We start from the raw sequence: 25620 nt of genomic DNA, 5'->3' as shown, positions 1-25620 counted from the left end.
ATTCAGAATACAAACATTGTCAGGCATCAGGGAATTAAACCTGCACCTGTTTAGTCAACAATCAATAAATAACCATTCAGATTACAGAGCTGGTAAAGTCGAGAAGCTGCAGAGAAACATTCACAGTTTACAGCAGAAATTCAACACATCACAACGTTTTACAAACTAAACACAGAGGGATTATAATCCAACTAACAAAACCAAGAGTCTTTGATATGATCGGTTTTCTGAGGCTGTATAGTCTTAAACTGATCAAATTTAACTGTATACATCAGATATAAGCAAGCTGCTCACACACACACACACGCACGCACGCACGCACGCGCGCACACACACACACACACACACACACACATATGGTCAGAAATACAAAGCAGAACTAACTCATCACATGTTTCAGGTGCCTGAGTCCTGCTCTGGAGTGTGGAAACCCGTAGAGGACAGCAGCAGGTCTACAAAAGGCTGTCCAGGTTCTTCTCACCACGTCTTCTCATCAGGAGCAGCAGGTGGACTGTACTTGTCCTGATGATGCTTCAGTAGGGTGACCACGTTATGGTGCCCAAAGTGCATGGCTTCATCTATCGGTGTGTTCCCCCATCTGAGCACAGAAAACACAGATGTTCCTGTTTCTTTATAGGAGACATGACTGATTAAAAAGCCCGTCCATTCCAATTCTGAAGAAAGATTTAGAGATTTGGTTGTATTTTAATACAGTTCACCTGGACTCACCTGTCTTTGGGCACTGGATTCACCTTGCAAGCCTCCAGCAGGAAGCGGACCACATCAATGTGTCCTAAAAATAAAGCAGGTTTGACGGCTGGAGCCAAATGACTGCAGCTTCTTTCATTCTGAGTTTTTAGTTGGTTTACCTTCAGCTGCTGCCACATGAAGAGCAGTCCTGGAGTCGTAGTCCCTCTGCTCCATGTCCACGGACGACAGCGCAAACCTGAACATTCAAGCGCTGATTATTTGTACATTCAGCTTTATATTCGATATATCGGTCGGCGAATATTTACCATTTTTATACATTGGAACTGGCCAATAGCCCAGAATTTAACTTAAATGTATTTTTACGTTCATTAACGTCTGCATAATAAATACTTTAAATTAACTTTAGGTGTCTGACTTTAACACTGAGCAGTTCACAAAGTTAAGATTTAACAGTCAGTTAAATTCAGAGTTCAGAAACAGATTCAGCTTCTGAAACGTTGTGCATCAACTGATGTTACTGAGGTGGGAGACGTCTTGATAGCAGCTGTTATGGAAAAAATATGTTCATTAATTCTTGATCATGGACTCAACCAACTGAATGTAATATGTACTGCTCTATGCCTCTGCATGCTCACTTGTTCACAACTCATTCACACACACACACACACACACACACACACACACACACACACACACACACACACACACACACACACACACACACACACACACACACAGACACACACAGACAATCTCTCTCTCTCTCTCTCTCTCTCTCTCTCTCTCTCTCTCTCTCTCTCTCTCTCTCTAAATAAATAAATAAATAAATAAACTCTGTGACCGGATGTTCGGGGCATTTGCCTCGAGCATCTTGCCACAGTAATAACTGTTTGACTTGTTGATCATTGTCTCCTTCTCTCTTCACTATAGTAAATGGGTTATTGATAAACATAATTATAAATCCATGACAGCAGCCATAAAAATTGGCAGTACTTATCAGCCATCGGCTTACCATGTCTCCTACATATTGGCATTGGTCTTAGAACTACAGAATTGATTTGAAAGTACTACTAGTTTATAAACACTCAGTAACATGGGGCCAGAAGACATGTGGGATGTCCTTCCTGTATCTACGCCCAGCAGGGTTCTGAGATCCTTAGGAAGCGGTCACCTGGTAGAACCGGGTCAGAACCAAACAGGGTGAATCTGCTTTTAGCTACGATGCTGCTCACAGATGGAATCAGCGTCCTCATCACCTCCAATGTGCCCCAGCTCTAGTAACTTTCATGTATTCATCAGCCTTTGAATGAATGTTCTTATGCAGCATCTTCTTCACTGTATTTGTTCACCCTTTAACTTTGCTTCTTTTTCATTTTTAAATTGTACTTTCATGTTTATTTTAATGTTCTTGGTATTCTTTCTAATGGAAAGCACATTGATTTGCCTGTGTGTATGAAATGAGCGATATAAACAAAGCTGCCTTGCCTTGAATTAAACAAAATTAAAAGTGCAAGAAGCCGGTGGAGGATGTGTAAATGTGTTTTCTAATTATAAACACACATGTTTGCTGCAAATTATTTGATATAAGAAAATAAAAATCTCACTAGTTAGTTGTGCCATTACTAAAACGCCCCCTTTCCACCACTAGAGGGCATCAAGATCAACTACACTGAGAGGAATGTTAGTTGCCTTTGTGAATTCTATAATCCGTAGTTCTACGTTTGTGCCAGAAATGGATCTTTCTGGGAAACAGAGGGTCTGAAATGACCCATGTTTAGGGGTTAGAAGTTGTGTTCGTCACCTCCTCAGGGCAGAGACGTCTCCTGTGTAAGCAGCAAACAGCAGATTGATGACCGACTTCACCTGTGGACACATTTAAAGACAAGTGATTTTACAGAGTCACAGTCCATTTCTGTTCCCCCAGCTTTAGTGGCTATGAGCCCCACAGCCAGGTCAGCTGGCAGCCTTGACTGGGATGAAATAATATTAGATGGGCCCCCATTCCTTTTCCCTTGTGCATCCAGGCCCCCCTCCTACCCTGGGCCAAGGACAACAGGCCCATTTGTCTTCCCCATCAGCAGGTCTGCCTACAGCTACAGGTCTGACCGAGAATGAGGAAGGAAAACAACAAGTTTTCATGTGTCTTTAATCTGAAAAAATCACTGCAATGTGGGCTAGAGCAGACCGATTATCTCCTGCAACACAGGGAATTTTCCTGCATTATAATGACAAATAAAACTATAATAGAATAATTAGATTCTTGTAGCATATTAATGATGTTTTAAAGATAAAAGAAGGAGGAAATGTTTACAGAACAAAGTCCAAATGTTGAAATACCATTTATGTGCTACAAACCCAACTTTATTCATTCTGTTTCTATTAACTAATCATGCTTCGGTGTGTAAGTTTGCCAAAACAATGTCAGACTCTGTAATTTTCTCTGGCCCCCTGCCCGATCGGACCGGTGACGACATGTTTAGCCGCATGCTGTCCTTCAACCGCTGGCTGTCTAGGTGGTGTCCTGAAAACAACGTGGGCTACATTGATAATTGGAAAACTTTTTGGGGAAAACCTGGTCTGATGCAGAGAGACGGCATCCATCCCTCTTTGGATGGAGCAGCTCTTCTTTCTAGGAATATGGCCAGTTTTATTAGTCCTCCATGACAACCCAGGGTCCAGACCAGGAAGCAGAGTCGTAGTTTAACCCACCCCTCTGCAGCTTCTGTACTGTTACCCACCCACTACCCCATAGGCCTCCCATCCTAATTTTGGCTGCCCACGGCCAAAATCACACAGATTAAATATCAGGCTTAATAAAGCAAATCATAGAAATCTCATAAATATTAGAACAAATTCAACTGAGCAGAAAACTAGAAAAATTAAATGTGGGTTGTTGAACATTAGATCCATTTTTTCTAAGACTTTGTTAGTTAATGACTTGATTTGTGATAATCAGATCTCTTTGCTCTCTCACAGAATCCTGGCTGCAGCAAGAGGACTATGTTAGCTTAAACGAGTCGACTCCTTCAAATTATTTAAATCATCATATTGCTCGAAGTACAGGGCGAGGAGGAGGAGTAGCAACCATTTTTCATTCGGACTTATTAATCAGTCCCTTACAGATTAATAGTTACAGTTCGTTCGAACATCTTATTCTTAGTTTTCCTAATCCAGATTGCAAAACTGTAAAACCACTCTTGTTTGTAGTTTTATATCGTCCACCAGGCCCTTACTCTGAGTTTTTGGATCAGATCTCTGATTTTTTATCTGATTTGGTGCTAAATACTGATAAGGTCATTGTAGTGGGGGATTTCAACATTCATGTGGACATTGGAAATGATAGCCTCAATGTAGCCTTTAGTAATATCTTAGACTCAATTGGTTTTACTCAAAGAATACATAGCTCCACCCACTCCTGCCATCATACATTAGACCTTGTGCTGACTTATGGCATTGAGTGTGAGGAAATAACAATCTTTCCACATAATCCAGTCCTCTCGGACCACTTTCTGATAACCTTTGAGTTTTTTATAACTGAGTTCTCGAGACATGAAAGTAAATTTCACTATAGTCGGTCTCTATCTGACAACGCAGTTGCATCTTTTAAACCAACTGTTCCATCTTTACTGTCCTCAGCATCTAAGAGGAATGTAGCAGAGGGCAATATTTTCAGTTCTAGCCCCTCACAAATTGATGCCTTAGTTCATCATGTTAATTCCTCTTTACATGTGGCATTAGATGATGTTGCCCCTTTAAAAAAGAAGGTAATTAGGAACAGGAAGTTGGCTCCCTGGTTTAACTCTCATCGACGAGCCTTAAAACAAAACTCTAGGAAATTGGAGAGAACATGGCGCTCTACGCACCATGAGGAGGCCTACCTATCCTGGAAAAATAGTCTTGTCTTCGTCTTCGTCTTCCTCCGCTTATCCGGGTCCGGGTCGCGGGGGCAGCATCCCAATTAGGGAGCTCCAGGCCGTCCTCTCCCCGGCCTTGTCCACCAGCTCCTCCGGCAGGACCCCAAGGCGTTCCCGGACCAGATTGGAGATGTAACCTCTCCAACGTGTCCTGGGTCGACCCGGGGGCCTTCTGCAGGCAGGACATGCCCGAAACACCTCCCCGGGGAGGCGTCCAGGAGGCATCCTGACCAGATGCCCAAACCACCTCAACTGGCACCTTTCGATCCGGAGGAGCAGCGATTCTACTCCGAGTCCCTCCCGAATGTCCGAGCTCCTCACCCTATCTCTAAGGCTGAGCCCGGCCACCTTACGGAGGAAACTCATTTCGGCCGCTTGTATCCGCGATCTTGTTCTTTCGGTCATTACCCAAAGCTCATGACCATAGGTGAGGATTGGGACGTAGATCGACCGGTAAATCGAGAGCCTGGCTTTCTGGCTCAGCTCCCTCTTCCCCACGACAGATCGGCTCAGCGTCCGCATCACTGCGGACGCCGAACCAATCCGCCTGTCGATCTCCCGATCCCTCCTACCCTCACTCGTGAACAAGACCCCGAGATACTTAAACTCCTCCACTTGAGGTAGGACCTCTCCCCCGACCCGGAGGTGGCAAGCCACCCTTTTCCGGTCGAGAACCATGGTCTCAGATTTGGAGGTGCTGATCCTCATCCCAGCCGCTTCACATTCGGCCGCGAACCTACCCAGCAAGAGCTGAAGGTCAGAGCTGGATGAAGCTAGGAGGACCACATCATCCGCAAAAAGCAGAGACGAGATTCTCCTGCCACCAAACTCGACACACTCCACACCACTGCTGCGTCTAGAAATTCTGTCCATAAAAGTGATGAACAGAACCGGTGACAAAGGGCAGCCCTGGCGGAGTCCAACCCTCACTGGGAACAGGTCCGACTTACTACCGGCTATGCGGACCAAACTCACGCTCCTCTGGTAAAGGGACTGAATGGCCCTTAACAGAAAGCCACCCACCCCATACTCCTGGAGCGTCCCCCACAGGGTGCCCCTGGGGACACGGTCATAAGCCTTCTCCAAATCCACAAAGCACATGTGGATTGGTTGGGCAAACTCCCATGCCCCCTCCATCACCCTTGCAAGGGTATAGAGCTGGTCCACAGTTCCACGGCCAGGACGAAAACCACATTGCTCCTCCTCTATCTGAGATTCAACTATCGATCGGACCCTCCTCTCCAGTACCTTGGCGTAGACCTTTCCAGGGAGGCTGAGGAGTGTGATCCCCCTATAGTTGGAACACACCCTCAGGTCACCCTTCTTAAAGATGGGGACCACCACCCCGGTCTGCCACTCCCTAGGAACTGCCCCCGATGACCACGCAATGTTGTAGAGACGTGTCAACCATGACAGCCCTACAACATCCATAGCCTTGAGATACCCAGGACGAACCTCATCCGCCCCCGGGGCTCCGCCGCTGTGTAGTTGTTTGACTACCTCAGCAACTTCTGCCCCCGAGATCGGACAGTCCATCCCCAGGCCTCCCAGCTCTGGTTCCTCCTCGGAATGCGCATTGGTGGGATTGAGGAGCTCCTCAAAGTATTCCTTCCACCGTCCGACTATAGCCTCAGTTGACGTCAGCAGCTCCCCATCCCCACTGTAAACAGTGTGAGCGAGTTGCTGCCTTCCTCTCCTGAGGCGCCGGACAGTTTGCCAGAACCTCTTTGGAGCCGATCGATAGTCTTTCTCCATGGCCTCACCAAACTCCTCCCACGCCCGAGATTTTGCCTCGGCAACTGCCACTGCTGCACCCCGCTTGGCTATCCGGTACCTGTCTGCTGCCTCCGGAGCCCCCCAGACCAGCCACGCCCTGTAGGCCTCCTTCTTCAGCCTGACGGCTCCCCGAACCTCTGGTGTCCACCAGCGGGTACGGGGGTTGCCACCACGACTGGCACCGGCCACCTTACGACCACAGCTAGCAACAGCCGCCTCGACAATCGCAGAGTGGAACAAGGCCCACTCGGACTCAATGTCCCCCACTGCTCTCGGGACGTGGTCAAAGCTCTGCCGGAGGTGGGAGTTGAAGACCGTCTTGACAGGTTCTTCTGCCAGGCGTTCCCAGCAGACCCTCACTATGCGTTTGGGTCTGCCAGGTCTACGCGGCATGTTCCCTTGCCATCTGATCCAACTCACCACCAGGTGGTGATCAGTTGACAGCTCCGCCCCTCTCTTCACTCGGGTGTCCAAAACATACGGCCGCAGGTCAGATGATACGACTACAAAATCTATCATCAACCTGTGACCTAGGCTGCCCTGGTACCAAGTGTACCGGTGGGCATCCTTATGTTCGAACATGGTGTTCGTTATGGCCAAACTGCGGCTTGCACAGAAGTCCAATAACAAAACACCGCTCGAGTTCAGATTAGGTGGGCCGTTCCTCCCAATCACACCCCTCCAGGTCAAGCTGTCATTGCCCACGTGAGCATTGAAGTCCCCCAGCAGGACAATGGAGTCCCCTGATGGAGCACTATCTAGCACTCGTCCCAGGGACTCCAAAAAGGGTGGGTACTCTGAACTGATATTTGGCCAATAAGCACAAACAACAGTCAGGACCCGTTCCACGACCCGAAGGCGCAAGGAAGCTACCCTCTTGTCCCCCGGGGTAAACCCCAACACACAGGCAGAGAGTCTCGGGGCTAACAAAAAGCCAACCCCAGCCCTCCGCCTCTCACCCGGAGCAACTCTAGCAAAGTAGAGTGTCCAACCCCTCTCCAGGTCTCGGGTTCCAGAGCCAATGCAATGTGTCGAGGTGAGTCCGACTATATCTAGCCGGTACCGCTCAACCTCTGCCACAAGCTCCGGCTCCTTCCCCGCCAGCGAGGTGACGTTCCATGTCCCAAAAACTAGTTTTCTTGTCTGGGGATTGGACCGCCAAGGCTCCCGCCTTGGTCTGCCACCCGATTCGCATTGCACCGGAACCTTCATGTTCCTCCTGCCGGTGGTGGGTCCACAGTTGGACGAGCCCATGTATCCGGTTCGGGCTGGGCCCGGCCGGGCCCCATGGGCGAAAGCCCGGCCACCAGGCGCTCGCTCACGGGCCCCAACCCCAGGCCTGGCTCCAGGGTGGGACCCCGGTAACCCTCCGGGCCGGGTACTCCGACTCTTCGTTTTAACCGCCATGAAAGATCCTTCGAACCGTTCTTTGTCTCACCCTTCACCTAAGACCAATTTGTCATGGGAGACCCTACCAGGGGCACTAAGTGCCCCAGACAACATAGCTCCTAGGATCATTAGGGCACTCAAACTCCTCCACCACGATAAGGTGACGGTTCAAGGAGGAGCCACCCTTTTCCTAAAATAGTCTTGTGCTTTATAAAAATAAGCTTCGACAAACTAGAACTGCTTATTTCTCAGCATTAATTGAGGAGAATAAGCATAATCCTAAATTTCTTTTCAGTACAGTTGCTAAACTTACACAGAATCATAGCTCTGAGCCATCTATTCCCTTAGCCCTCAGCAGCAATGACTTCATGGGATTTTTTACAAGTAAAATTAATTCTATTAGAAAAAAAAATCTTTAGCATCCTCCCTAATGCGATTTCTTCTTCCTCAGTAAGTGAGGCAGCATCAGAGGTGACTGTAGAACCTCATCTGTGTTTGAATCGTTATGATCCAGTTGAGCTTTATATTTATCCATTAACCCTGATGAACCTAATCGGTTAGGTAGATTACAGGCTTGTCTTGAGGACATAAAAAATTGGATGACTCTAAACTTTTTGCTTTTAAATCAAGACAAGACGGATGTTCTCGTCTTTGGACCAGAAATCCAGAAAAGGAAATTGCTTAGCCAATCACCTGACCTGAATGGCATTACATTAATCTCCGAGAACAAAGTAAGGAACCTTGGTGTTATCTTTGACTAGGACATGTCATTCAAATCCCAGGTTAAACACGTTTGTAGGATTTCCTTTTTCCACCTTCGGAATATTGCTAAGATTAGAAGAATCATTTCCAGGAGTGATGCTGAAAAACTAGTTCATGCATTTATTACATCAAGACTGGATTACTGCAATTCATTACTCTCAGGAAGTCCACAGAATGTAGTTAAAAGTCTTCAGCTTGTCCAAAATGCTGCAGCTAGAGTTCTCATGAGAATTAAAAAGAGAGATCATATCTCTCCTGTCTTAGCTTCCCTACATTGGCTACCTGTTAAATTCAGAATAGAGTTTAAGATCCTTCTTCTCACATATAAAGCTCTTAATAATCAAGCTCCAACATACATCAGTGATCTGATTGTTCCATATGTTCCTAACCGAGCACTTCGCTCCCAGACTGCAGGTTTACTGGTGGTTCCCAGAATATCTAAAATTAGGATGGGAGGCAGATCTTTTAGTTATCAGGCTCCTCTCCTGTGGAACCAGCTCCCAGCTTTAGTCCGTGAGGCAGACACTTTTTCTACTTTTAAGACTAGGCTTAAAACATTTTTATTTGATAGGGCCTATGGTTCAAAGCTGATGTTAGCTTAGATCTGGACAAGTGGGGGAGTAGAGGGAGGTGGAGTGTACAGTCGGTAAAGACGGCTCTCCCTTGCCCTGCCTCCAACATGCCTACATCTAAATAGGATAGATTATCCAGAGTTATCTCTGTAGTTATGCTGCTATAGGCTTAGACTGCTGGAGGATACAATTACCACTTTTCACACTCTACTACCTTCTTCTACTATCTGTTCTTTAACTGTATTACTTTCTGCAATTTCAGCTGTTAACTTTATTTTCTCTCTAAGTGTTTTTCTCCCCAGAAGAAGCTACAATGACGTTCTGCTGAGCTGTGGTGGCCTCATGGAGGGGGCCATCGACTAGCACACTGCTGCTAACCACTTAAACATTCTCTCTCTCTCCTGATAATAACTTTTTGCTTTCCTTGACATTGGATGTGTTTACCCGTTCAATTATAGATCCACTAGGATAAATACAATAAAGTTTATCTCTCACTAAATAGAATTTTTACTAAGAAATCACAATGTAACCATAGAAACATTACGGTGTGTGTGCGTGCGCGTCTGCTCTGTCTTCTCGATCCCCAGTGAGCTGTGGAGGATGGCTGCTTATACTGAGCCAGGATTCTCTGGAGGTTTCTTCCTGTTAAAAGGGAGTTTTCCTCTCCACTGTCGCTGCATGCTTGCTTAGTATGAGAATTGCTGTAAAGTCACTGACACTAGTCAGTGACTCGATGCAATTTGCTGGGTTCCTTATATAGGAAACATTATTTCTGATTGGCTTAATGAACTGACCTGTATTGGAATGTTTATTATGTGAAGTGTCTTGAGACGACTCTTGTCGTGATTTGGCGCTATATAAATAAACTTGAATTGAATTAACAGAATTTCTGGTTTAAATGAAAGGCAAATGGCTGAACACAAGGTGGCGCCCTTTGGCTACTACTGCAGCAGCATCCACTGCAGAAATCAAAGAACTTCCTTCAAAATAAAAGTTTCAAACATGCCTGAAAACATCTGAAGAATGTAAAAACATAACTGTCCTTAAGAAAAACTATTGATGCTAACCTGAGACTCTTAATGTGAAGGATAATCAATAAAATGCATATTTATTATCTCAGTAAAAACACATCCAGAACTCTGGTTCTGGAGGGCAAAAGGGTTCCTTTCCTTAAATGTTGAAGACTTTTCTTCCTTCTCAGTGACTTTAATACTCAGTCATGTCAGATCCTGGCTGTATTAAAATAAAAAACCTGGTTGCGATAACATGATTAGTTTTGTTGTTGAAGAACAGCTGTGTGCACAGAGGAAGAGATGATGGTCAAGTGCTTTATTTTATTTAATACCAGGAACACTATGGCAACAACAAGAGGGACAAAATAAGTAAACGTTTTTCCTGTCGCGTCTGCAGCCAAAGACATTTTACAGAAGTTCACAACGGAGTCGTTTTGAGCAGCAGATGGGACAGTTTATGGAGACGTTTTACAGAATTACAAACAGAAAATGGTTGAAAGACATGGACTTGGAATCGTAGGGATTATTATTGCTTTTAAACACACAAACATTTAATATTTTCAGGTTTGAAAACAGAAAATAGCTCAACACTAAAATCTTTGGCTCTTAAATTACATAAATATCCAATCAGCACGTCAGAGACCCTTACAATCCCAAGTTCACCACTCTGTAGTGATCTTTAAAAAAATCAGTTTTTATTTGACCAAAGGAATAAAATTCATGTTCAGGACACAAATCAACATAAACAAAAGGACATGTGAAAGAAAATCAAAAACATAAAGATGAGAATTTAAGACATTTACCAGTCTACAATCATCTGCATGCATGGTGGAAGACCAGCAGTCTGAGAGCAACGGATCCATTCATGACATAAAAACTGATGGAAGATTCAAAAGCTTCGGCGTCATTATCAGGATTGTTTTAGTCAATTTTTCAGATAAGAGGGAACCAATCTCAGGGTCAGAGGATCTTTTGGGATGATTAATACTGATTGGATGGAGTTAAGTCCAGATTGATCTGAACACAGTGGATCACTCATCAACATAAGACCATCTGAATAATTAGGAATTAGTTAAAATTATCGATCAGGCAGATCTGACTATGTCCCTTCTAGGCTAGCTAACCAGTGGAGTTCCTCAGGGATCCGCAATCGGACCACTTTTATTTATTGAATGATTTCTCTCCACAAATAACTCACGCTTGGAGGAGTTCTGCTGTGTGGTGGAGTTGCTAATGTCAATGGTTAGCTTCTACTAGTTGAGATGTTCTCTGCCATTTCCTGGATGCTAACCCAACAATGGCCTTTCCCACCGTGAGTCAAGATGGACGAGTTAAAAAACTTTTTTTTTTTCAGTGTTCCACACCTTTACGGTTTTTAACGATAGCCGAGGCTTTTGAATATTTTGGACTTGAACAACAATGAGCAGAAACTTAATGACAAGCGAAAACAAAAACATTCAGAGTAAAATGTAACTTCAAACACTAGACTTGTATTAATTTGACAGAGACACCAGAGCCCAGATTCAGCTCCAACATTTCAACAATAAGTGACACCAGAAAAATCTCCCTCCCAGTCACAGTAGAGCAATCAATAAGGCTGCCGGGGCGTTCATGTGCAACAACTTTCATGTATCAGAGAACTAATGAGTCTGGAACGTCTGAAGTGTACATTCAAAATGCAAGCACCCAAGTAAAGCTATTTACACCTGCAGCTATGTACATTCAGAAGTACTGAGCACCCAGAACAGCTCCGGTAATGCTGAGGTCTGTTAGAGCTCTTTTCAGCATTTACACAAACACCTCTGGACCTACAGGCATCAAAATCTATAAAAAATATCCTGAAACTTTCCTTTCAGTGGCGAGACGCATCGACACACACACACACACACACACACACACACACACACACACACACACACACACACACACACACACACACACACACACACACACACACACACACACACACACACACACACACACACACACACACACACACACACACACACACACACACACACACACACACACACACCTCTGAACAGGTGCACGCAATCTACAAGCAAATGAAGTGAAAACTGAAACACTTTGAATTACTTGGGGGGAGTTTTTGTTTTAGTTTGTTGTGCAGCTTCACTGCTCATCTAATTTAGTGCAAATAATAAAATCTCATTGGCTGTGGGGGTTACTGTGCAAACATCCCAATCATCTCTCACTGCTTTAGTCTTCCTTCGTTTTCTCACCGAGCTGCAGCTGCTGCAGGCATAAATGTGAGATGGGATGCAACTATTTTGTTCCAATCACGTCGAACTGGAACACCACATTTGAATGTGTCAGCTGTAGAAAAACTGTGGAAATTAGTTGGAAAGTCTCACAATGATGTAATCCCCCCCCCCCACCCCCACCCCCCACAATGAATCCTTTTTATGTTAGATTGTCTTCATTCAGTCACAACAGCCTCTTCTCACACTTTCCAATAACTGTAACTAGTTAGGAAGAAAACTTTTGAAATAATTCCTTTTTTAACGTCAGACCTATGAACCCGGCTGGAGCAGAACGTAAAGGGTCGCCTACACGGACAGCTCTAGAGTCCTGCGAGAATCTTCAGACTCATGCACACACAGCCTGGTTCTTTGGTTTCATTGGTCCTGAGCAGATAAACAAGCACTTCTTTGTTTTACATCAACAACTAAATCTTTGTCTCAGACCAGTCATCCACAAAATACCACAAGCAGTAGAACAAGGCTCCTTATTAACTTTTCCTTACCTCTCACTAAAATACTTTAGAAGACTCAGAAAGCCTGAAGCACCTTTCTGGAATAAATTACTCCCATTTTACCCGTTAGCTTCCCGGACAGCCTCTGATCAGAGAAGGAGTTTATATCAGTTTCTTCTCCGGTCCTGGTCATCCTTTCACCCGACAGTCACGAGTTTCTCATAAACACGAAAACGAACAACTACAGCAGCAGAGGGACCTAAAGGAGTTTCAGCAAAAAGCTGATAAAACACTATTTTTATAAAGCAACACACTTGGCTGCACTCCAACTAGCTGTTAGCTTATCAGTCCTGAAGGGCTTGGGAGGATGTTCAGGAAGACATCTGTAATTCAGTGATAGTTGAGAATATCCTATTGGAGACAGAATAATGGCTCTCTGGCACGTGGACCATCTCCTAATCCCCGCTGAAAGTATCATCTCGCTTAAACCCTTTCTATCGATGACCTGAACAAAAATCCCTTTTCACTGTTAAATTTGTATTTGTGCTGAATTTAAAGCCTAAATGCTAGCTGTTTGTTAGAGCTACACAAAAATATTTCTGTTTTTAAATGTTTATATTTTACCTTCACTGCAGAAAAAGGATCGAGAAGATAAAAGCAAACTTTTACAGCAGAGCTCAAACACACCGAGGCTACAAAAGGAGGCGTATTTGCAAAAAAGTAAAAACAGCAAAACCAAAAAGTAACCGCTTTATAAGCAATAAATAATCCTCGTTGGGTCTGTTTGTATAAATAATGGGTGGCGGAGGAAGGTGGTGTTGTTGCGCAGCATCTTTTCCTAAGCGTCATTCGCCGACTTTGTCCATCCTATAGACTACAGTGGTGGAGCTGTCCTGGTCTGACTCAGTGGGAGGCACTTTTTTCCACAGAGGAGCTTTCAGAGCGAGCTCCTGTTGGAGGCTCTCATAATCCATGGGTCCAAAGTGGAGCTGCTGTTTTAATCGACACGAACGATAAATTAGTTTCCGTGGTTTGTTAAAGCATCTTTCAGAAAACAAACAGATGTTAGATCATTAAGAAGCTGAAACACCAACATGTTTTCAGCTGTATGAACCCAGAGGAGAAAAGGCGTGTGTCCTTACCCTCTGGTCACCTCCCTCTCTGCGGGGATCGTGCTTCTTGGCAAAGTGCCGCAGGTTATCGTAGTTGTGAAAGTTAAACAGCTCCACCAGGCCCTGAAGCACACAAGGATGAATTATTAGCTACGATAATAATTTTCACTGATAAAAGCTGGAGCTTCTCTCTGCTGCTGCTGTTTACTGAAACCTTTAGATGAACCAGCTGGTTGTAATCATTAACCAAACATCACTACTGATTAAACAAGTCCAGTAACTGCAGTTTTGATAATATTCCCTTCACTAACGAGCTTTTCCTTTTAGTTTGTGACTTAGGGGATAGGTTTCCCTGAAGCTGCGTTCGTGGTACAAAAGTACAAACTCTCCTAGTCCTGAAGGTTTTAGAACTCAGGTCAGAGGATCGGTAGACCTCGATCTCCCCAGGCCAAAGGTTACAGGTCAACCAGCTGATCCTAGCACGGCGGTAGAGGGCTGATGGCCTGGGCTCCTCGCTGAGGTCCTTTTACTAACTCACTGTTCTACAGGGATGAAGGTTTCATTACTTCATGTTGTTGTATTCTGTAAAATAAAACAACCGTACCGTGCAGAACTGGATTCCTCGGACCGAGTTGCCCAGCTTGTCGAGTGGAGGCGACCAGCACATGATGCCCATCACGTTGGGGACGACCAGCAGGATCCCCCCCGCTACGCCAGACTTGGCTGGTAGTCCGACCTGAGATGACAAACGCAGATTGAAGGCTTTTCTCTTCAGATGTAGTTGATGTATATGTAAAACATCTATGAGTATATGTATTGTATACATATTTTAATGTTCCTGTTGGTGGTTCTGACCCTTTACCCGACAGGTCAATGACTTGGTATGGAGCACAGCTTAGTCCCGATTCCCTTTGAATCGTGAACAGGGAAAAAAAATCTACGAAAGTAAAAATATTCTAAGAATAAAGGAGATGTACATTATCTTTACCCCAAATAATATTATTACCCTTATTGTCCCCAACTTAATAGATAAAACCAAAGGACATTTTGTCCACCTCGGTGGAAATCAAGAGCTCTAGGGGTATAAACGTGTCTGAATCTGAAGGATTCATACTGGTGTGTACTTCACTCACATGGAAAGCAAACTGTCCGGAGAAGTCGTACATGCCGCAGGAGTGCATCAGACTCAGCGTGTTCCTAACCGCCTCCGGGCTTAGGACGCGCTCGCCCGTGATCGGACAGATGCCGCCATTTGCCAGGGTTGCTGCCATGACGCTGGCGCTCTCACAGGTCACCTCGATGGAGCACAGCTGGAAGTAGATAAAAAATATCTTGTAACGTTTAAAGGACTGAAACAACAGGGAGCATCAACTCAGATTTAATATGAGCTGTAGAACAGGAAGTCATTTTATCTCAATAATTACGAATAAACAGAAAATAAATCAATGTCCACCTGAAAGTAGAGGTCCAGCACAGACGTCATGTCTGTTCCTTCTGGGAAGCACTGCAGACAAACCCATCAGAAATCACTCGGTTACACACAACATTCACTTTCTGTAAGCTTTAATCATTTTAAGTCCTTTGGTTTGACTTTTCAAACGTTTCAAATCCAAGGAAATGTGTGAAACCAAACTTTAAGACCTGAAGTTTAAAAAAAGCAGGTACATTACTCATGTCCAACAATATTATGTGTAAATATAACCAAACAGCAATTCTAATGAAGCTGCACTTCCCCTGTGGCTTGTTCCTGGTGCCCAGACACATTCTGATGGCTTTACAGCCGGACAGGACACACACACACACACACACACACACACACACACAAGAAAAGAGATGACTAATGCAGAGAGCATTAACAGACCTTTTTTTCTTTAAGGTAGTAGCCAATGGCAAAATTCCTGTCGCCCGACTCACGCTCCGACTGGAACCTGTCACAAAGAGCAGAATGTTCCCATTACACAGAGGAAGGAAGCATTTGCTCCTCGTGTTCATGTGTGCTTTCTGCACGTGTGTGTTGGAATTCTGTAAGCCCGCCCTGCAAGTCCAGAACACAAGCAGAACTTTCACGACTTTATGTGATGATACTGCAACTCCAGCCCCTAATCTTCTCCTGGAAAACTTCTCGGCAGCCATCAGCGCTTCCATAAATCACATATGGAACGTTGACGTCACAGGCTGCAGAATCACAACTCTTCAAAGGGTCCACTGCAGTCCAATTAACAGAAACAGAGCTGCAAATCGTCATGGTTAAAGGAGTGGAACACCAAAAATAGTTTTTTAATGATCATCTCTGATTCTGAAGGGGCACTAACAATCAAAGTAATCCTCAGGGAAAGTGTGTTTAAGGATGGGTACTCGGATTCAAAACAGAAAAAAGCTCAGAAAGGTTTTTCAGACGCCAAACCTGTCAGCTGATTCAAAAACATCCTTGGATGTAACTAAAATGTTCCCGTTTCAGGATTCAGAAATATTCACTGAAATTTTCACCTTCACATCTCGACCCATTTTGTGAAAAAAAATTATCTTGTAAAAAAATTCTGACTGAGACTCAAAGACAAAGTAGGATTTCATTCTTTCCTGCAGAGTTTCGTTTGGTCTAAAAGCATCTTGGAGTAACTTTGGTGACCTCTTCCGTTTTTCTTCCGTAGACTCAGTTTGTATGAAAGCGGTGAATCCGAGACTCAACTGTAAATCTGAATTCAAACAAAAATCCAGACAAAACTTTTTAGGAAATATTTAGAACATCTGCTGGCCGAGACAAGGAGTTTAATAATTCAATGTTTTACAGCAAAACAATTAAAACTGCTAACAAAAGAAGACACAGGACAGATTACATAAATGGTTAGCAGACTTACGTGGCGTTGCTGAAGCCCACATACTCGTTTCCAGACATTTTTTTCAGGAAGTTCATGACCTGAAAATCAGAGCAACAACTTTTACGGATATGAGCTGAAACCTGACGAAGCAGCCGAGGCCTGGTTAAGTTTAGCTGTTTACATTCATCCTTGTGCACAGATGTCCTGCATCACACCCCTTAAGGTTCATTTACTCATAAAGTTGATCTCATGTTCTCAGATCTAACCGTCCACACGGGACGGGTTTGTGGGACAGAAAAGACGAGGGAAAACACTCACATAGTCAAATTTCTCAGCGTTGCTGGCATGTTGCTGCAGAAAACCAAACAGGGAACCCGTTAGTTGAGTTTTTGATCAGGAGATTCTGCAAAACGTTAGAATGCTAAAACAGCACAAGCAACCGCTGACAATTAAATATTTTATCACAGATAAAAATGTAGAAATCACTTGTTTTGCCTCAAGTAGATGTAAAATATTAATACAGCTGGATTGCAAATGAACAGGAAGAGATTTAGTGTGCAGAAACAGATGAACTAGTCAAGTAAAAAACACTTTCATGTGAATTTGATACCAATAAAGTAAAACACGCTTGTTTCAGGGTTACATACTTATATTCATAACTGTGTGAAGGTATGAGCTTTGCATTATGAGTTACATTAATGCATATGTTCACGGGCATCGATGTTTTCCAAACATCTGTGCAAAAAGCCCAAAAACAGACGGGGAATATGAGGAGAAAGATGAGAAATGGCCCTCAAGGTTTTGTTTGTTTATAACTCAGATCTGATGCTGCATAATTCCACAAAGATAAACATCCAAAGGAAGAAAAATGCAGACATGCACTTTAAAGTGTTACTGCAGGTGATTCACTTTTGGATGGAACTGCTAATGGATTCATACGAGTCCATTTAAAGTGTTCTCTGAGGTGTAGAGAGGAGGAGGTGATGATGGAGGTGTTACAGTCACTACATGGGGTTTCTACGGAGCTGATTGGAAGAGGAAACAGAGTGAAAGAGAGAGGGGGGGTCAGGGGTCAGGAGATAGATATGGAAAAGGAAGAAAAAATTACCAACGTCATTTGACCTGCAGCAGCAGTCACTATTTCCCACAGTTCCTAAGTCTGGAAAATATGCAACATACAAAAAAACAACAACATGTAGCCTTCAAGCAGCATGTAACAACAGTTTGGTGCACACTGCCGGGCAACCATCCCATAATATCCCATTAGAGGTTAACTGTGTTATCTGAGCAGGCTTTAAATCGTGCTCCCGTTTAATCATTCATAAGGAAAAGAAACGCATTAAAAGGAGAGCTGCTGCAGACAAAACCCCAGAGAAGGGGAAAGAGGGGATAAGTCTCGTCTAAGAATGAGAGCCTCTCTCGCTGTAACGCGATGGGAATCATGTTTTACAGAGAAACTTTCTTGTAATAACGACATAAAAACCGTTTTAATGAGAAAGGTCGTAACGGTGGTTATACGTTGTGGTGTTCTCCGAATAAACAAGCTAGCCGTTTCAATTCTTGATGCACAACTTTTAGGAACAACGACGGGGGTTGGGGACCACCAAACAACGGTGCATAAATCAAAAATGTACACGAGCTCAACCACGCACATCCTGTTGCCAAGGCAACAGACAGACAGCTTTCCACACTAAGAGGTTGCATTAAAGAGCGACAGCCACAGATGTCCAACGTAACGGACAAACCTTTTATGCTGATCGTTTTATTAAAGTAAAAAGGTTTTTAAGTTTAAATGAATCTTTTCCTCAAGCACGTGAAGCTGTTGAAACGAGCGGCCATGTTGTTTTGCACGTCCCGCCTACTCACACAGTCGTGATGTTCTATTAGAAAATCGATGATCTGAACATTCAACATAAGATGCTTACATGGAGCTGAAAGTGTTTACTGGAATCAGCAACATGGGGGAGCCGTCACATTTCTGTTGATTTATAAATGTGTTTAACTTCTCTTAGTCGTCATTTTATGCTTTAACTCAAACGTGCAAATAAATTTCCTTAAGTGAAGTGTTTTAGCCACATTGTGACTGAATTTAGATATCGGACAAGACCGAGTGGGCCGGACTGAGATGTCTAGAGACCTGGTCTTCTGGTGTGTCTGATAAAGCAGCTCGCTGGTTCTCAGAGTAAAAATCAGTCTTAAAACTAAATATTCACAGGAAGAAACATCCACTAAATATTCATAAATGCATTAAAAAAGAAAGGGAATGATCTTTTTACCTGTATCAGTGAAGTACAAACTATAGCTCCAGCGTTCACCATGGGGTTGTGGGGTTTATCTGCAAACACAACAAGAGCTCAGTTGTGGGTTGGATCAACTTCTGACTGAAAACTTAGAAAAGCAAGTTGTTAATCAGGGGCTGGGACTTAAAGAGCAAGTAACGACTACATGTACCTTTTTTTGCTGATAACCTGTATAGATGAGTGTAATGGTGCTGTGCACATGTGTAATTATTAGTGTGGCAGTTTAGTGTAACTTACTGTAAATTTAATATTTCAGCCCAAAACCGTAATCATGTCTCCATCTTCAGGTTAAAACTCTGCTCCACATTTATTCAGAACCAGCTGTGGCTGATGGCTAAGCTGAAAAACGTGACGTTATCAGCAGACGACTACGTGGCGGCACCGCGCTGGTCTCCAGGTGAGGCAGCCGCACCTCCACCTGGCTCAGCCACTCACCTGCCGATATGACACGTTGGCGCTCTGAGCCGCTTACCTCCTTGAAAAAAGGCCCTCCTAACCCTTTCATCTAATGATCGTGGTTAACAGGTGTTGAGGGTATGCCCTCGTGAGAAATTGCTGTGGTAATTTTCTCCAAAAGACTGTGCTAAATTGCTCTGAAAAAGCAAATAATCACATCAGCGCCAAGACACTTCATTTCCCAGGATGCTTTGCATAGGGAAGCAAGGTGATGACGTCACCACAACAACCAGCTCAAAAACTATAAGTTTCAGCGAAAAACGAAACTTAACTGTTCTTTGTCCAGTATCACTGGCTGTAAAGGACACGCTGTTGCTGCTGCTCTAATCAATGTGAGCGGATCAGACACCAAACTGCTGAAAAAGCTGGGTTTGGAAACCCAAAATCTGCTCTCTTCCAGCTGATCCCGTGGAGAAACACTCGTGGAGAGAAACAACGGAGGACTATCAGATCTGCAGCGTGAGGAACGAGGGGACGCCTTGGTTCACTAACGCATGAGTTTGATTTTATTTTATTCATCTTCCCATCTCTCTTCTCCTCTCGTCTCTTATAGTTCACAATAAGCAATTAAACCGCGCTATTGCTTCAATTTATCAGACGGTTTTTCTCTTCCGTATCAAAATCCGTTCACAGGGTTATTTGATAAAGGGTAAACTGTTTTATTTGTCATCGTTAATATCTTTAAATAGTTTCCAGCTGTGGCCAGGGTGTTTAAACTGTCAGATGTTAATTTACGAGTGACCTTTGTTGTTTATCAATCTTGCTGAAGTGTTTAAGTTACTGTGAAACTGAGTTTAAGTTAAAAAAACTTTTCCTTGTATTAGAGCTGGAGACAGCCCAGCTCACACACAGCTCAAGGACACTTTTACTCCCTGCGCACCTGGGGAAACAAAGACCCATTCATTTACACACACACACACACACTCATGCGTGTTTCCAGAGTTTGTGGGACATCGTTCACACACACACACACACACACTCATGCGTGTTTCCAGAGTTTGTGGGACATCGTTCACACACACACACTCATGCGTGTTTCCAGAGTTTGTGGGACATCGTTCACACACACACACTCATGCGTGTTTCCAGAGTTTGTGGGACATCGTTCACACACACACACTCATGCGTGTTTCCAGAGTTTGTGGGACATCGTTCACACAGACAGACAGACGCGCACACACACACACACACACACACACACACACACACACACACACACACACACACACACACACACACACACACACACACACACACACACACACACACACACACACACACACACACACACACACACACACACACACACACACACACACACACACACACACACACACTTATATAAAATTGTTTTGCATTATTAACCTCCTTGTTTAATTAAATGTTATAAAATTCAGATTTTGCCTCAAGAGACTTTGTTTGTGTTGGTTGAAATTTCTGCTCCTAGGATTCACATCTTTTTGATAGACTGATAAGAGTTTTGGATTCATTTCCCTTTCTAATTAAAGGGATGGTGCCCCGAAGATACGTAATTGTATCTTAATTAATTAATAACTCGGTAAATATTCCCATATTTACAGAATTTATTGAAGAATCCAAAAGTAAGTTAAAACTTACTAATTATTCGCTCCTAATTACCCCAACACAGGAAATCCTCCAGAATGCTGAGGAATCTGTGTCTGCTCTTCGCCTGAGCGGTAAGTCTTGTGTGAGTGCGTGCACGCTCTCGTTAACAACTCGTTTCTAGGTTTAGAAACTCCGACAGCACACACAGGGGGGTTGGGGGGGGGGGGGGGGGGGGCGGTCTACCACTGCCTCAGCGCCACTCTCTCGGCCCGCCAGCGGACGCCTCTTTCAGAAGCACTTATCAGGAAGTGTGGATGAAATATGTCTCCACTCATGCACTGACCCTCACTTTAAACTGCAAAATGAGCCACAAGGTCAGCGTAAAAAGCTCCGATGATGCAGACATAGACACAGCGAGTGTATGATAGGAAAATGAGGTTTACAGCCTGAACAAGTTTGGTTTTCAGTCTTTTATCTGTTTTAGTTAAATAAAGAACTTTTAAACTCCTCTAATTGTAAGTTCTTCCCTGACTTCAGCGCACTGCTTCCTCTCTTTGGAGGTGACAGGAAGTTCCCTTTCTGCAGATTTCTGAACAAGTGGAAGTTTGGCTCTTTAGCACAGCGTGATGCTCCAGCAGCAGCAGTCTGGTGCTTTCCAGGATAAGTGGTGTGAAATAAATCACCCGCGTAGGAACTTCACCTGAAGACTGCATGCACACTCACAAACATTCCTGAACTCATCTACGGCAGCCGATCCATCGGTGCAGATGGCTATCTAGGGTGTTTGTGATGTATGAAGCATCAGAGGAACCTTTATCTGAACTTCTCCACAATTTAAATAAAAACAAAAACCAGTCAAAAAATATATTTTCTTTAATTGTTTCACTTTCTAGCCAGAAGGGATTTGTGCAGAAAACTCACCTTCATCATTCAGGAAGAGCTTATTGAAGCGAAGGCCGCTCGGCTCCTTCCCAATGAAGCTGTGCACGTACTCTGTGGCGTGGTCGTGCACGGCCACGGCGTACTTCAGAGGTTTAATGCACGACTGCAGACAGAAGGGCACCTTTGTGTCTCCCACTGTGTGTCTACGGCAGGAAAAGCTCGGTTTAACAGCAAGTTTAAATAAAACAAACCCCAAGGATTAATTATCCAAACAGTAGTAAAGTAGAACAATAAAACAGATTTAAAACATAACCGTTATCTTTACAGTCCTGGATTTTACACAAACCAATCAGAAAACAGGTCCTCAACACACCTACGGAAATGACTCACAACACTCCTGATAATCATCTCTGCTGACTAACTCAGTTTGTTTCTGGGAAAAATAACGTCGGCACTAGAACACCTCAAAGGAATATTACAAAGTCCTGCAGTAAGTAGTCATGTGGTTAAAGCGTCTGAGGGGTGTGAACGCTGCTGCCCTCCACTCAGCCTCAAATAAGTTGTCTCCTCTGAAATGCATTCTTCTAATACTGTTAGCGGGGACTAAAACTGGAAAAGCTCACTTGTATCCCACAAATGTTCGTTTTTTCCTTGATAGTTTAGTTTCTTATGACTTTACTCACCTTTGTCCATCCACCGTGCACAAAGAGACGGCCCACAGATCAGGGCTGAACTTGGCGAGTTGGGGAATGTAATCTGCAACCTGGAAGAGAAGAAAGTCAGGTGTGTGTGAGTGTGTGTGTAAGAAAGAGAGAGAGCATCACCTTACACTCCTGGCATCTAAAGACTCTCAGACTTCAACTGGGAACCAAAACCAAACCAAGTCACAAGTCAGCGTTTGTCTTGAATCAAAAAGGAATAATCCACCTTCAGAACTACCATCCAGATAAAAAACTCTGAAAAACAAATATAACCACAACCATACTAGAATAAACGATGACTGGGATTGTTGACTGGGTCACTCCAAGATGGGACGGGTCTTAATGGCGACTCCGCCGTTGTTGAATGCGTGAAGGATGGAATTTTGATTTTCAGTAGCAAAAACAAACAGCCTATAAATCACTGTTTTACAGTAATAGTGCCGCTCTGAGCCTAAAATCCAGTTAAAAAGTTAGTATCCCTGGAAATTTCTTTTTGAGTTTAGATCTAAAAAAACGGTGCAAACAAGTGAAAATAACCCTGAAGCACGTCCCACTGCCAGAACAAAAACGTGAAAAAGGCCCGACGGCGTCGCTACCATCGCAGACGCTTGAGACTTCAGACTGCCCTCCAGGGTGCGCAGGAACTCCTGCACCGCAGAGCATCCCGACGGGAAACACCACGACCTGGTTTGGACAGACGAGCTCTACAGAGGGTGGTACAATCAGCTGAACGCATCATCCGCACCAAGCTCCCCGACCTGCACTTGATCTACAGCAGGCGGTGCTGGACCAGAGCCAGGAAGATCATGAAGGACCCAGCCATCCCAACAATGGACGCTTCTCTGTGCTGCGGTCTGGGAAGCGATGCCGCTCCCTGAAGGCCAACACAGAGCGCCTGAGGAGGAGCTTCTTCCCGCAGGAGATAAGGTCTCTCAATCACACCACCACACAGGTCTAATAACATCTTTTTAAAGCTCTAACGTTGAAATTGACGGGACAATCACGGACACATTCACTCACACACATTTGCACTATGTATTTATACATTTGGACCATTGCATAAGACACTTTAATAAGCGGCTTTTTGTGTATATTTTCACGACCACTGACCGTTTCAAATCTTATATACTTTTTATTTTTCTTGTTCTATATTTTTATATTTGTAATATTTTTATCATGCCCTTATTGTACAGATGATTTTACAAGTAAAATTTATTTTCTTTAGTATTTCTCTTTTTTCAAGGTCGTATAAGCATTTCACTGCATGACTGTGTGACAAATAAAAGTTGAATTTTGAATTTGAACATTTAAAGTAGCCGGTTACTGGTTTTAGCAGGGAAACGGGCCAGTAAGCACTTTCAAGGTATATCAGAACTTTTAGGGGAATCCGGTGAACCCAGATGTTTACAGCGTGTTCAGACTCAGGTTTGCGCTGTTCGCTGTTAAAGACTGCCTTAGCTCTATACAGAAAACACAATCACACTGAAATACCGTTAAACCTGTAAATTAAAGAGATTACCAGGCGGTCACAATCTCCCGACTATGTGACACATTCAAGTCGATTTTTTCCTTTTGGGGGGAAACAGGAACAGGAGCACCAAACTCAGATCACACCGATGATGAATGCATGAAACCAGAATGACACACAAGGAGGAACAGAGAGATGGATCTAAGGCGCACCTGTCCTTCTGTGAGTTTTTTGGCTTTCTCATAGAGCTGGTCAATATGGGAGGTGAAGGACTGGAAGTCGGGGATGACGAACTTCTTGCGGAAGGCCTGAGTGAGCAGGACAATGTTGCTCTGGACACACCTGATGAACAAACCACAAACAGGACGCTGAAATATCGTGACTGCATGCAGCTGAAGGAAAAAAGTTTGCCAACCAAGTTAGCAACGGTCAAGTCTGACAAACTTCTACGGAGATCAAAGAGTTTGATGGAAACGCAGCAATGTGCTTCTGTCATCAGTGAATCTGCTCGCGCCTCCAGTTTAGGAGCTCAAAATGGTTTAAAGCAAGAACTGAGCCAAAGAGTCGGCACAGAGAATTACAAACATCACTGGCAATCGTCACTCTGGTGAGATTCATGCCATAACCGTGCTTAACGCCTTGATTCTTCCGGGGAACCTAGAGGACTGTAAAGGTTCAGTTTTTGCTCTTTTCACCAGAAAGTTTCAGCAGAAAGATTTTTCAGAGCACTGCTGAGGATGAAGTGAGACGACAGACAGCGTACTTCTTGAACAGATGCCTGTCGAGCGTAACGCCGTCCGGAGTCTTCTTCAGGGTCTCTTTGAGCGTGTCCATGCACTCCTTCAGGCGAGGGTCTCCGGTGCGAAGCCCCGTAGCTTTCAGTGCCTAAAACAGCAGAACAAAAATATAGGAACAGAGAAAAGATCTTCTTTAACCAAAACAATCCTGGTACTGCTTCATGATTTATGATGTTAGCATAAACATGGAGGACTTACTGTGAGGAACTTGTGAGCAGGAATTTTCTCTTGACCCTCTGCCACCGTGTAGAAGAGCAAATCTTCCAAACTGGGAAGAATTCCTGGATTTCTCCTCCTGGGTTAGAGAGTTAAGAGAGTTTAAGACTCAAAATAGTCAGAAATGTTTCAGATACGGCTAAATCCAACCTTTTTCCTTTAGCTTTGCTTTCAGACTCAAAAGATTTTGAAACTATTTTCAAAACATCTGCTCAGAAGGAAAATAAACAGTTCATATTTTTGTTTTCCACGTTGAAACTGGTTTTATTTCAGAGCATCAAAATGACTCCAGTCCACCTGCAGCAGGACCGGCCTTTGGCACTTCCCAGATCATTCCCACCTGTGGTGCCAGAGTAAACACGGAGCTCATCGGTGGCTGCTGATAGAGTTTTATCACTTTAGTCAGGCCATCCAAGCAAGCAACAGATCTGAGTGCTCATCAGTACAACTCGC

General features: G+C 44.0%; 1 protein-coding gene across 1 annotated transcript in view; it reads right to left on the bottom strand.

Moving 5' to 3' along the window:
* Nucleotides 1-317: 317 nt before the first annotated feature.
* The window catches only part of glsb (glutaminase b), a 30611-nt gene continuing 5308 nt past the window's right edge, over nt 318-25620 (bottom strand). The window contains 18 exon segments of the mRNA XM_054734332.2: nt 318-482; nt 484-598; nt 730-793; nt 870-946; nt 2513-2574; nt 13996-14088; nt 14570-14701; nt 15099-15275; nt 15419-15469; nt 15827-15893; nt 16821-16879; nt 17100-17132; nt 19058-19116; nt 22025-22188; nt 22669-22748; nt 24367-24496; nt 24918-25039; nt 25150-25246. Coding sequence (XP_054590307.1) covers nt 453-482; nt 484-598; nt 730-793; nt 870-946; nt 2513-2574; nt 13996-14088; nt 14570-14701; nt 15099-15275; nt 15419-15469; nt 15827-15893; nt 16821-16879; nt 17100-17132; nt 19058-19116; nt 22025-22188; nt 22669-22748; nt 24367-24496; nt 24918-25039; nt 25150-25246 — 1612 coding nt within the window. The 3' untranslated portion in view covers nt 318-452.

The sequence above is a fragment of the Nothobranchius furzeri genome, chromosome 7, assembly GCF_043380555.1.
Source record: "Nothobranchius furzeri strain GRZ-AD chromosome 7, NfurGRZ-RIMD1, whole genome shotgun sequence".
In the NCBI taxonomy this organism is placed as follows: domain Eukaryota; kingdom Metazoa; phylum Chordata; class Actinopteri; order Cyprinodontiformes; family Nothobranchiidae; genus Nothobranchius; species Nothobranchius furzeri.
This window is presented reverse-complemented; position numbering and strand designations above follow the sequence as displayed.